Source organism: Myotis yumanensis, unplaced genomic scaffold (assembly GCF_028538775.1).
Source record: "Myotis yumanensis isolate MYYU_CA2020_CCGP unplaced genomic scaffold, mMyoYum1.0.hap1 SCAF_12, whole genome shotgun sequence".
NCBI classification, from domain to species: domain Eukaryota; kingdom Metazoa; phylum Chordata; class Mammalia; order Chiroptera; family Vespertilionidae; genus Myotis; species Myotis yumanensis.
Window position 1 is genome coordinate 44,222,812 of NW_027223763.1, and position 14,562 is coordinate 44,237,373.

Sequence of the window (14,562 nt, forward strand, 5' to 3'; positions counted from 1 at the left end):
AGAGAAAAAACCCACATTAAGCACCTTTATTATAATAAATAACAAAACTTAGTGAGGCAAGGAGAGGCCACAGTTTCAGTCACAAGGTTGTCATTCATTACTCACATGGGAGAGGATCAATATGAGAAAGAAGCTTCGTTAACTCACTTAGCATCTTTGGAGGTAACAAGATTATTGGATGGCCACATTTATATCAACTCAGAGAGTAAAGTAGCAGTCCAGTAGAATATAACGTAGTGTTATATAAGTAGGGATTTTATGGTATATATTCATAATTATGGTATATGTATACATGCCACAGTATATTTTCATAATTTAAAACTCACCTACTTATAAACAGAATTTGGGGTGGCATCTAATTAAAATGCAGCATAGAAGAATATTGTATCAGGCAATTGATAGATAGTAAATCTTCCATTAATGTTTGTAAAATAATGACTTTTCAGTCAGAAGCCAGCTGAGAGGTCAAAATATAATTAAAAAGTAGCTGGTGCCTTCAGGATAAAATTTTGAAATCAGATTTCTTACTCCTAAGATATTTATCCTGTAAGGCTTCCCAGTTATTTATAGTTTGAAGTAGGGCAAATAACAGGTTTTAAGCTGAATAGATTTGTGTTTGAATCCCAGATTTACCAATTATCACTTGTGTGATCTACTAAATTAACTCTGGAGGGCAGGACAGGTGTCTTATTCAACCTTAGTTTCCCAGAGGCCTCACCCTCTACCCCCTGCAGGTAAAGTTTAGTTCTGCCATCAGCATAGAAATCAGGATTACCTGAGAAAGGGAATATTGTTAGTTTTCCTAGAGTCAACTTCTATTAGGATTAGGGTCATTTAAAAATGAAAGGAGAAAAGGAGGAACACACTCAGGAAAAAAAAAAAGCCACATTGAAGGGGACGGTGAAAGGTGGGAGTGGGTATGTCAAAGGGTACACAGGAGGCAACTGAAAAAGCTCACAATGGCCAAAGCTGGGACAATTTGAACAAAATGCGTGGATAATAACCTAAAGTATAAAATAGATATCTATGTATCCATACTGATAAAGGATTGAGTTAATTAATGGCGGGAGAGGCAGAAGAATTCCAAATAACTTAGGTGCTCAGCTCTTGAGGATGTGTAATTCCCCACTCCTTCATTGTACAAAGCACATAGTGACTTCCCTCCAGGACGCACAGAATGGGCAGGGGTGGAAAGAGTCACTTAACTGTCCGGTGGGGACACCTCACAAACACTACTTCAGCCAGATGGTCAGGTGATCAATATCAACAAAACACACATGAATTGTGTTGATAGTATATCCCTTGATATGTGATGAAAATGGCACTCTGTGATCTTCCTCCCCAGGCCCCAATCTAATCATGAGAAAAACACACTAATTCCAAGAGGAGCGTCCTGTGTTCGCAACCAGTATCTCTCAAAACTACGGATGTCACCAAAGCAAGAAAAGTCTAAGAAACTGTCACAGCCAAGAAGAGTCTATAAGACATGGCTACTAAATGTCACATGGAATCCCGGATAGGATCCTGGAAAAGAAAAAGAACATTAGGTAAAATGTAAGGATATCTGTAAAACAGTGGGCGTCAGTTAATAATACTGTATCAATATTGGTTCACTGATGTATCAAATGTACCATACCACTGTAAGATGTGTGTGTGTGTTGGAGGGTAATATATGGGAACTCTCTTTTACTATCTGCTCAATTTTTCTGTAAATCTAAAACTGTTATGAAAAATATTCTATTAATTAAAAATTAAGCATAAGGGAAAAGGACATAATTGCCAAAAAGTGAAAACTTAAATGTCCATCAACTGAGGAGTGGATAAACAAAATGTGATATATAAATAGAATGTCATTTAGCAATTAAAAGGAACAAAATGCTGATGCATGCTACAACATGGTGAATCATGAAAACATTATAGTAAATGAAAGGAGTCCGGAAAGAACATCTATAGAGACAGAAAGTAGATTAGCACTTGCTGGTAGCTAAGAGCAGGGAAAAATGGGGAATAACTGCTAAGGGATCCAGGGTTTCTTTTAGGAGGTATATTAATTATAGTATATGAATTATATCTAGAGTTATACAAAATATGTCAATATAAAAACAAGGAGCTGTATCAGTGAAAACTAAATTGAATGCTTTGCAAAGATTCCGTTATGGCATGGCGCTCTAAAAAAAAATTAAAAAAATAAAGGCACTCTTCCCGTCCAGTCCCTTCAATTCTTCAGTGTTGCCTTAAAAATCAAAAGCTTTACATTGTTGCTCCTGCAACATTTAGCATGCGTCTCGTGCATAATTTTTGGTGATTAATAGGTTTTTTTCCTGAACAAACCTATCAGACTCACAAGACACTAGTTTGAAAAACAACCTTTTCTAAACTAATTTACAGGAAGGATGATGATGATGTCTGATTTCTCTCCATTTCACTCTGAAAATTAAAGGCAATTTGGTCGTTATTTAAAAGGTAAAGTTGATTCCAATATCAAGTTAAAAGGTAAAGTTGATTCCAATATTAAAACTGTGAGAAAAAAATCTAGGGTATCTTTCTCATCAAAGTAGGTCAAGTTGCTAGACAAAGGTAGAATTCATTTCTTTCAACACTACTACCACAATGTATGGCATTTCTAGAACTATGAAAGTAATTTCAAAGCAATCTAAAATAGTTTTCCTACCTATTCTAGTAATCCAAAGGAAACATTTATTTAATTTGTACAAGCAACCAAGCCCATAAATGCTTAAAAGCCTGTTAACTTTATTTTGTTGATAATTCCCTTCAAACTTCAGGATCTAGAAATTATAGACCTTTTCAATCACCTGGTCTTCCCTCATGCCCTGTGCTGAACCTTCCTACAGCTATCTTAATCTCAATACCAATGTTCTTGCCCCTTTCACTGAAAGCTTGGGAAAGTCTAGGAAAGAGCCATTTGTTTGAACAAAGTGCACAAAAGCTTTATTTATTTTTTTTTAAATTGGGTCTTGCGGGAAATAGGGAATTCACTTTTACTGACATTTGGTATACAGGGTGCTTTCAATTTAATCCCTGGAACAATCCAGAGAGGTCTGCATCGATATATCCATTTTATGAATAAGGAGGCAAAGGCTCAGGGAGATTTTGTCATTTATCCTATATCACTCAGTAAGCTATAGTTTTAGATGAAATATCCCTAAGCCTTAATTATCATCATCAATACCCTGAAAATCTTCTATAGTAAGCAGAATAATGGCCCACACTATTTCCTTTAGTTAGCAATTTGTATTATAAAAATAAAATCTTCTCTGGAGGATATTCATGACAAGTTCCAAAGTTCTCTGAAGGTGCTGGTTATACTATTGCTCTGGTCACTTAAAAATACTTCATTTTGGGGAAAATAAGAATGAGGAACAGGACATTTAAAATAATATATAAACAACATAGAAATACAGAATAAAATCTAAATTAAAAGTGACATGCCATCCCATGTAGGTTGGCAAATGTTAAATTGTGTTAGCTAGGTTTGGAGAAATGGGTGCTTTCCTATACTACTGTAAAGAGGTACAGCCACTGGAAGAGCAATTTATATCAGTATCTATTAAAAATTTTAAGTGTGCATATCCTGGAAGCTCATGATTCCCACCCTTCCATACCTATTCTAGAGAAACATTATCTCATAAGAACAAAGACACATGCACAGTGATGTTCACTGCAGCACTGTTTGCAATGAAAAAAAAACAGAAAACAACTAGTTCATCCATCACAACCACATCAATGCACTTCCTAGGGCTTCCAGAATAATCCAAATGTGTCACTCAGTCCAAAACCTCTGGCCCCAGCTCACGATCCAATTCCATCTTCAAGCCTGGCTTTGTAACCTTCCACTCTTGTCTTCTTCCTGGTCTTCCAACATGTGCTGGTTGCCACCTCAAGGGCCTCTGCAAACTCCCTCCCTCTGTGTAGAACCTTCTCCCTCACTTTGCATGAACAACTCCTTTTAAGTCTATTCTCAACTTAAAAACTACTTCTTCTCAGAGACCCTTTCCATAACTCAATCTGAAGTTGATCTTTAATCAACCATCTTAAGGCTACCTCATATTTTCTCCTATGCCCCTCCACCAGAACAGAATGCAAGCATATGAGAACTTAGCCTTTGTCATGAGCAGTTTCAGTCCTAGCACTAATACCTGGGCAAACTGGAAGCTCTCAACAAACATTTTGAAAATGTATGTATTCTATGCTATATTATGCATATCTGTACAACAGTTAAAGAATAAGACATTTATATACACTGTCATGGAAAGATCTAAGACTAATAGTTGAGTTTTTTAAAAAAGCAAACTGCATTATAATATATGTTTTATTTAAAACACCTACACTAATAAAAGAGAAAGATGCAAATTGACCGTATCTTCACAATGCCCGCCAATCAGGAGTATGCAAATTAACCCAACAAAGATGGTGGGTTAATTTGCATATGCAGGCGCTGAGGGGCCGGGACGCTTGTGTCATCGCCATGGCTATGATGCAGGCTTTCTGCACTGCCCCAGCCGCTCAGAGAGCCAGGGATATACTGCCTTCCCCTGGGCAGTGTGGGAAGGCAGAAAGGTAGCTTCGGGCCGGAGCAAAGGTGGTGCCGGCAGCCAGGGGAAGGAAGACCCATTCTTGCACAAATCTTCATGTATCGGGCCTCTAGTTCAGTTTATAAAAATTAAACCTTTTCTTGAGAATATTTATGGCAAGTTTGCAAGTTTCCTGGAGAAGTAGCTTAAATTAAAGCTTTAATCATAGGAAAATAATTCAGTTTGGGAAACTACGTAAGTGAAAAGACATCTAAAAGAATAGATATAAAACAATATTGCTTATTCCTGAACTTTCTTCTTCAGTTACAACAGGACAGTTAACGCTTTGCGGTTGTTTGTCTACTCTTAGCCACCAAAGCTTTTTTACCGTCCCGGTCATATGTCTGCTCTCAGCCACCACAGCAAGGAACCGTACGATTCTTAACTCTATTCATTCATGTATCAGTTCATAATTTCTCTGAAAGCTCTTAAGTGTCTAAGCAACCTTGTCACGAACCAAAACATTCCCCCGACAAATTGGAGCTATCGAAACTCAATATAAACAAATGTGGTCGTTCCACACTCGCCATGCAAAACACCCTGGCGAGTCAGTCGCCTTTTGAGAGTGAAGAAATCGACAAGCTTCGGAGATACTTCGCAGAATTTCAAATAAAGCTTTACAAATTACATTTAACTGTAATTAGGCATTCTCGCTTGTTAAGATATTTCAAAATAATACTCCAAACTGGCAAAAAGAAAGTTACCGAAAGAAGTGTACTGCGAATCTGAAAGTAACGATGTAGAGTTTTATTTTGGCACCTTGAATACTGACTCTGACGTAGAAAGTGATAACGTTTGTAGTGATTCTACTAGTAGTGACATAGTTCCAAAAAAGAATTAATAAATCTTGTTTATCCTTCATAATCTTGCATGTTATGTATCACTGCTCTTTCAATGGAAATTAATTCCGACCAGTACAACACCCATGTCCAAATTTAATACGTCCGCAAAGGGTTAATTATAAACCCTTTCTGGTCTAGAAGATATGGATCCAGATGAACTATTTGTCAAAGCACATTATGAAGTATTACAATGACTACATAAATTATAAAACAAATTTAAGCTGTTAGGAAGAAGATCCATTTACCTGGGATCTGTTGTGTGCCAGGTGGATTACAAACCTATTTAATCCTCAGAACAACCTTGAGTGGTTGATATTATCACTGTCCACTTTATAAATATGGAAACTAATATCAAAGAAAATACTTTGTCCAAGATTACACAGACAAACAGCAGCAGAGCTGAAATTAAAGCCCAGATCTGACTCAAATGTTAGCTGGCTTTCTATTGGGCAACATGCTGCTACAAAATACAGGTATTTTCACAACCACCAATTAAGAGAATGGATTCAGGAGGCAAATGGATGAATATAGAGAAGTTATGTATAAAAAATACAGAATACCAGGGAAGGAACATATATAATCTAATCAACTGACCTGCCTCCAAACACTGGAATATACACAGATGTAATTCTTTTATTTAAAATTCTAAAAAAATACAAAATGCTACTTTTATAGCCTTCTCTGATATTTAACAACTCTTAGTTTGGAAAAGCACTTTTTTTTTTTTTCAAATATATTTTATTGATTTTTTACAGAGAAGAAGGGAGAGGGATAGAGAGCCAGAAACATCGATGAGAGAGATCGATCAGCTGCCTCCTGCACGCCCCCCAGTGGGGATGTGCCCACAACCAAGGTACATGCCCTTGACCAGAATCGAACCTGGGACCCCTGAGTCCGAAGGCCGATGCTCTATCCACTGAGCCAAACTGGTTCGGCATGGAAAAGCACTTCTTGAAATTCCATCTAATGCTATTCTCCTACAATTTGAATACTGTCAATGCTGACCTGGCATTTAGTAGGAATAGGAAAAAATAATGATTATTGAATTATTAAGTTTTCTGCAGTTATATCTGATGGTTTGTACTTGTCACTTTAAAAAATATATATATTTTATTGATTTTCTACAGAAAGGAAGGGAGAGAGATAAAGAGCTAGAAACATCGATGAGAGAGAAACATTGATCAGCTGCCTCCTGCACAACCCCCAATGGGGATGTGCCTGCAACCAAGGTACATGCCCTTGACCGGAATCGAACTCAGGACCCTTCAGGCTGATGCTCCATTCACTGAGCCAAGCCAGTTAGGGCTGTACTTGCCACTTTTTTGTGTATCCAGTTAACTGCCATGATATTTTGAATTTAATTAAAAAAGGTCCACTGCTTATGTCTATAGATGCTATGGCATTCAAATGCGTATACTAAAAATTAAAGAAGTTAAAAAAAAACACCCAAGATGAACTTAATACCAGGAGTAAAATGTACTTAAAGTTAAAAACTCTACAATAACACCGAAACCGGTTTGGCTCAGTGGATAGAGCGTCAGCCTGGGGACTGAAGGGTCCCAGGTTCGATTCCGGTCAAGGGCATGTACCTGGGTTGCGGGCACATCCCCAATGGAAGATGTGCAGGAGGCGGCTGATTGATGTCTCTCTCTCGTCGATGTTTCTAGCTCTCTATCTCTCTCCCTTCCTCTCTGTAAAAAATCAATAAAGTATTAAAAAAAAACACTCTACAATAAGAAAATTCTAAATATATCACAAAGTGAATGGATTAAGTTTCATTACACTGATTATCAAGAAGGCTTAGAACTGACTAAAAATAAGAGATGGTCCCAATTAATTTATCTTATTCAGATTTCTTCCACCTATAAGTCTCTAGCCACAATAAACTTTTTATTTCATTTAATAAAAATGGCAACATTATTTCCTTTCAAAATTTATCCTATATAATAAAAGGCTAATATGCAAATCGACTGAACAGCAGAACGACCAGTCTCTATTATGCACACTAACCACTAGGGGGCAGATGCTCAACGCAGGAGCTGCCCCCTGGTGGTCAGTGCACTCCCACAGCCAAACTCCCCACCACTGGCCAACCTCCCACAGTCCCTCCCCCTGGCTGGCTGGCCCTGACTGCCCCAATAGCTGGCCAGGCTGAGGGACCCCACCCATGCACAAATTCGTGCACTGGGCCTCTAGTTATAAATAACTCCCATAGATGAGAAGCTCGGCATAAGTAAACTCCCAAGCCATTTCTAAAGATATTTTTGTGAAACATCTGTTTATTAAAAAAAAAAAACAAAAACACTTCAGAGGATATTATATTTTATTGTATAAATGTCAAATGTTGCCGAAGCCGGTTTGGCTCAGTGGATAGAGCGTCAGCCTGCGGACTGAAGGGTCCCAGGTTCGATTCCGGTCAGGGGCATGTACCTGGGTTGCGGGCACATCCCCAGTGGGAGATGTGTGGGAGGCAGCTGATTGATGTTTCTCTCTCATCGATGTTTCTGACTATCTCTCTCCCTTCCTCTCTGTGAAAAAGTCAATAAAATATATATATTAAAAAAAAGTCAAATGTTTTACAGTTCTGCTTTACAATATCTTATGTATCCTATAAAATAAATGTAATTTTAACATACACTGGAATTCATAACAGAATACAAAGAACAGATGTTTGAAATATAACCAGTAGGAAATTTATTCCTAATATTATCATCCAATCCTTTGGCTAAGAAATGTGTCCAATATTACAGATAAACTTTATCTTCTTTAAAATATGTTGTCCACTGTTTTTCTGTTTCTGTCACAGTAGCTATAAATAGTTGTTTAAGGATATCCTTATCTAAATTTCTGCCTGCAAAAAGAACAAAATATGGTGTGATTATGCTATGCTTATTAAAATGACACAGTTTAGCTATCAATTCCTGACCATTAAATGCTGATGATCTTCAGAAAATTAAAAACAATAGTAATTGAGTGATTTCTTCCTTAACTTTCTAGTTAAATACTTCAGTACCCAACTGACACTTGCATTAATCACTTTTCTAAAGTTCTTTGAAGAGTAAAAGGTCTAGCAGTTCTTATGAATGTTATAACATGATTAAGACAAATATATTAACTACAAGTTTATTTAGGTTTACAAAAGGACTTCTGATTGGTTAATACTGCTTAAGTAGTGCATTATAATCTTTTCAAATATATTTTCCACTTTGCTTTAGAGATTTAACTGCTTGTAACTTACCAATAAGAACCAGTCGATTTGTTCTCTCAGTGTCATCTCTCCAGCACACTGGAGTCTCCTCCAGATCATATAGCTCATAGACACCTTGGACAATCACTTGCTGTGGTTTATCTTTGATCGACACCAGCCCCTGCTCAGAGGAGAATGATCAGTCAACCTCAATATGAACTGAGCCAGATAACTGCTCAGAACTCCTGGGAGTAGAGAGCATAGTGTAACATTTCAAAGCACACAGGTTGTTTTAGCTGCAACACTAAATGAAGTTGTGTGAATAAATCATGCTTTATGCAGTGATTTTCAAAGCGTTTCAGCAATGGAAATAAGAAAAAATGAAAATAGATAAAGGTCATTTGTATAAAACCAGTGCTTCCATTTAAATCCAAATATGCTTTCATATAACAGTCAAGAAAGGGACTCTGTCCAAAACTGTAAAATGTCTACTGCACCTTTAGTCGTATGACCTCCATGCAGTCATCTTCCTTGTTCCTCACATTCTTTTCCCACAGAAGATTCTGTATCAAGTAACATTATGTCAGTAAGACCAACGATTGCTAATAGCAACAACTATGTAACAATACAGTTGATAAAACATTAATCAGTTAACTATTGCATTCACCTGAATAAATTCATTTAGACTTTCTTCCTTTGCATTTCCTGGTACTTCAAATGTGACTGTAATAATACTCTGTAAATCAAGAAAGAGAATCAATAATGATTTTTTTTAAAATAAAAAGTGGTTTTTAAAAAAATCCTAAGTTTTAAGAATGAAAAGTAAGGAACATATTCATAGAAAGTTATATTATGTGTAATTTTCCCACTATTACTTGATTTTTGGTATCAGCAACTCCATTTTCTAAATTTTGAACAGTTGATCAATGGTTTAGCATTTACACAGAGAAACTGCCATAAAAGGGTACTCATCATTTAATTCATCCTTTCCAGGATTCTCAGTGCTAAGAGGAAAGATAATGCACATATATTGTTTATCAACATAAGTACTGAGCCAGGTATTTTTGCCTGGGTCACTTCATTTTATCTTTCATTTACATGTGACAATAATCCTGTGGAATAAAGAGAGTTATTTCCATTTTATAAGCTGGGGGAAATGAGGCTTAGTAAAAAACAAACTACCCAGAACAATGTGCATATACTTAACGATACTGCACTATACACTTAAACATTTCTTAAGGGGGTGGATCTCATGTTATGTGTCTTTTACCACAATTTTTTTTAAAAGTGTTTATTTTTAAATCTTAAACACTGCTTTTAAACTGTTTTTGTAAGTTATGATAATAATAGTATATATTTAAACAAAATGACAGCCTTCTTTCCTCCTCAAAGCAATCACTAAAAATCTATATCAAAATGTACAGAAAATCTTATTAAAATACACAGCAAAAGGGTGCCAAGTGAAACATAATTTGCCAATTTTAAAAGACAGTAGTAATTTAATCTTCAAAAATGCTAACAATGTATTTTATTCAAGTTAGATAACTTGGCATTTAATACTGGGAATGTCTTAATGTAGCACTCAATATTGCTCTATTCTATTGCTTTATTCTTAGCCTAAAAATTTTATATCAGGAAATGATTTTTGCTTTTCGCAGGTTAGAGATATGACAATTGTCTAAGAGGTACAATTAACTCCAGCATGAGAGGAAAAAGCTTTTAAAAATTAAGACAATGCATCATGGGACTCAAGGAGGGAAATAAACATTTTAAAACAAGATGTTTTTCTATGTCAATAAACTCTATTCACATTAGACCCTAAAGATGAAACCCATAAATTCCCAGGGCAAAAATGAGGGTCACAACTCATAATTCATAATTGGCTCTACTGACTAAGTATGCATAGATTGTCCCTTGGGTTTTCTCATCTACTTTCCACCCTCCAACCCCAAGTTCTCCTTATAGGGAGTAAATGAGAAATCCATGAAATATAGAGAATTGTATTAAACATCATTCAAGGATAAAACTTTAATATCACACAATATGTCCTAGGTATTACCCATTTCAGACTTTTCCCCTAGTTTATTATTGTTTTCAATCTAAAAATAACTCTTCTTTCCCAAACACAGAAAGAATCAGAAAACTGAATCAATAATTCGGAAAACTAAAGCAAAATAAGGTACTGAACTTAAAATAAAATCCAGGAATAACCTAAATTCTAGGAGTTTGCTCAGTTTTTTTCTTTAACCTACCAGGTTATTTCCCTCGGTTTTCCATTCTTTTGCAAACAATACCTAATATGCAACCAGTTCTATGTCTTATTCACCTAGAAAACTAAGCCCACTAACTTGCTTAAACCCAAAATCGGCATCTCCACACTCCAGTCCTCTGCTCCTCTTTGCCTGTGTATCTCTACTGTGATATCCTGGCACCAAGAGGTGAATATTCAGTTTGCCTTCCCGAGTTTTGTATTTCTAGGATCCTCTAGGTAATCTAGGCTTGTTTCCATCGCTTCTCTCTTCTTATTGCTTCATCACTAGTTAGTCAAGTTATCCAGACAAGTCTACCTGTGAAATAGTGCTCGATTTATCCCATTTCTATTCTCAATGTAAGAAGGCCCTCATCAAGGGCATGTGAGCTTCTGCGGTATCTTCCTGCTTGGTTCCTGACTCCACACGCCAATCCGGCTGACCCAATACTGTCTGACAACACAGCATGAGTTCTCTCTCTCTCTTTTTTAAAAAATATATTTTTACTTATTTCAGAGAGGAAGGGAGAGAGAGAGAGAGAGAGAGAGAGAAAGAGAGAGAGAGAGAGGGAGAGAGAGAGAGAGAGAGATCAATGATGAGAGAATCATTGATCGGCTGCCTCCTGCACAACCCCTACGGGTGATCAAGCCCGCAACCCTGGCATGTGCCCTGACTGGGAACTGAACAGTGACCTCCTGGGTTCATAGGTAGACGCTCAACCACCGAGCCACGTAGGCCAGGCCATGAGTTTTCTTTGCCTAGCAAATCAAAGCCAATACTAGGATCCCAATACCAAGCAATCATGAAGACTTCTGCACTGGAGTTCTGCTCTTCTAGAACATTCTCACTTTCCCACTTTTAAACACTTTCCCTTACTCTTCTGGTAAAAAATAAATCTACCATTTTGGGGTTACTTTTTGGTGTAAAGTCATTAAAGCGGTTAGCTTTTTGGGAGGAGAGTTGCTTGACTGAACATTTTCTATATCTTGATCTGAATGGGAATTGTAGGGATGTGTGTTCATGTACACATATGGGCAGATATATAGGTAAAAGTACATGTGAAGATACTTGTATACTAAAAATTTGTATACTTTACAGATGAAACATAGTCTTTTACAGTCTACTAAACCAAATGAGACAGTTGGAGTTCTTGATTCCATAGTCCTTTGTCTGCAATATTATATTCTGTTCTATGTTTAGACATCTAAAGCAGAAGTCTCCTGGAGAGCTTTACACAAAGAATAGGCACATCCTAGTTACTGATGAAATGACACACGTCTGGCATTTGCTTTAATACACTCCAGCAAGGGTGATGGATACATGTAGGTTCATTATACTTGTTTAGTTTTATGTATGCTTGAACTTTTCTATTTAAAGAAAAAAGTTTAAATAATATTGCAGCAAAAGAAATGCTGGGAAGATAGATGAAATTAAACCAGCAAAATGTTGATGGCCATTTCAACTGGGTCATATATATGAAGGGTTCATTTACTACTCTTTCTACTTTTATATATCTTTGACATTTTTCAAGAGAAAATGTTAAAAATATACATAAACATTAATATGTACATTCTCAAGGCCCATTCCTGGAGATATGAGAGGTGGCAACAACTGAGCATCCAAGTTCTTTTTAAAAGCTCCAATTGATTCTGATGTACACCCCCATTTGAGAATCACAGCTTTGCATTCTTTTAATATTCACTAAGCACCCATCATAAATTTCTAACAATGAGAAATTTACATTTAAGGAATTTAGAGACTACTGCAAGGGAAAAGCATGTCAACCCGAACTACAAAGCATGAGAAATGCCATGATATACTCAAGACACTATGGGTGCAGACGCTGGCCATTTTAAAGGTTCTTGAAAGTGAATACTACATCTTTTAAACCTTATGACTCCTACTATGATGTCCTTTACCCAGAAAGTCATTAAAAATGTGATTCAAGTCCATTTTGTAACTAATATTGAAATTATAAACAGTTTTCCAAAAAATTCGACCTGGCTTTTATATTTTTCCAATTCACTCATTTTAAAGATAAGATAAATATTCTATTAAGTTTCTGAGAAAAGTGTTACAAACATGGTAGTATAGCTTCCCATAAATATGAGCCAAAACGGAGATAAAAGAACAAGTGGCTACTGTTACTTTGGCCCTATTACAATTAGTAAGGACTCAAAAAATGAGTAAGAGCTTCAAGACAGAGAAGGAAGACTAGGTGCAATGCTCACCCACACCCCACTTCCTTTCACTGTGCTTACATGAAACAAAGAAGTTACCCTAAAGCTCTACTATCTACGACTTGCTTAAAAGAAAGATGAGCACAGAGAATATTTATTTTGTTTGTTCCTAGCACTTTCAATATTTACCTCAGGAATTAGAGTTTTAGAGAATGAAAAACATCTTAACAAGTTTAAATTTATAGTGCTCAATTGAAACTCAAAGCCAATTTTTATTTAAATAAGCCATACATGCTTATACCAAACTTCCCTAATCAGTTCAATATAGTTAAAAATAGGCTGCATATAGAACCACTATGTTGCTTTTAAGTGACTCCCTCAGAAGAACTGATAGAATATGCTGAGTGACCTATAGAATGGAGAAGTTAGAAAGCATGATTTTCTAAACATTCTAAGCCACTCCAGTTTAATGAATTCCTATTATGTTTTAAGAAGAGAGATTAGATGACCTCAAAAGCATTTACATTCTGAAAACTATCAACACAATTAAAAAATACATTTTTAGAAAGAGTTCTAATAAAATAGTCCTAAACAGAACCTATTTAGTTAAAGAGATACTGTAAAAATATTTTCAAGATTTTTTTTTTACCTGATCAAGGTGAGGTTGTATTGTTGGCAAATGTTGAAGTTTTTTCTGCAAACTAAGAACAACTAATTATAAATTCAGAGATCAATATATTTTTTTATTTAACCTTGTACATTTCTTAACGATACAAAGCTACATAAGGAAGACATATTCACAGTTTAATCTATTATATAGTTTACATGTTGCTCACATATTCTAATAGAGAAAAGCTGGCAGATTATTTTAAAACTTTTCTTAAAAATGTACAAACATTCACATACATAAACACAATATAAAGAAAAACTAATCTTTAGCAACACTATTTTGTGTGGTTAAATATGTCAGTAGATTTCTTTTTAATTCCAAAAGTTCTAACTAGCCTGAAACCCAGATACAAAAATCTAAATAAGCCTAGAAAACTATAAATAAGCATTTTTACTACTGCTCAAAACTTCATCAAGTCTCCCCATGCTTCCTAATATGAAATTTCTGGTACCTAAAGAAAGTTAGAAGAATAAATTTTCTTTTATAAACGTTTTCCTTTGTACATGACTACTTAGTAAAAAATAAACAGTATCCATAAATATAAACCTTCTGTATATTCAGTTAGTGGTAAAAACAAAAAGCCAGAATCTTAACAATGCATTATTCTGATATGAAAAGAGCAAGAAAAGCATAACAAATTATAACCATGACAATTGTTAGACACTGATGGGGGTAGGCTGGGAGGCGGGAAGGACTTAAAACCTTGCAGATGTTTTGCCTTGAAGAACAGCGAGGGGTAAATTAGTAATAGCAAGTTTAGGAAAGAGAAAAGGCTTGTAGGAACTGTTGGAGGGAATGAGTCTCTCTGGGGGTGAGGGGGAAGTCTTAGTAGGGAAAGTGTC

At 35.9% G+C, this 14,562-nt stretch overlaps 1 protein-coding gene across 2 annotated transcripts in view; it reads right to left on the reverse strand.

The window, feature by feature from the left end:
- Positions 1-7,553: 7,553 nt before the first annotated feature.
- Positions 7,554-14,562, reverse strand: part of LOC139021213 (zinc-regulated GTPase metalloprotein activator 1C) — a 52,325-nt gene continuing 45,316 nt past the window's right edge. Inside the window, exons 9-13 of one of the 2 annotated variants that reach the window (XM_070431548.1) lie at positions 13,700-13,751; positions 9,289-9,357; positions 9,119-9,184; positions 8,673-8,802; positions 7,554-8,285 (exon numbers count right to left, since the gene is read on the reverse strand). In XM_070431548.1, coding sequence (XP_070287649.1) covers positions 8,179-8,285; positions 8,673-8,802; positions 9,119-9,184; positions 9,289-9,357; positions 13,700-13,751 — 424 coding nt within the window. In that variant the 3' untranslated portion in view covers positions 7,554-8,178. The remainder of the gene's footprint in view (positions 8,286-8,672; positions 8,803-9,118; positions 9,185-9,288; positions 9,358-13,699; positions 13,752-14,562) is intronic. The other variant, XM_070431547.1, reaches the window with a different exon arrangement.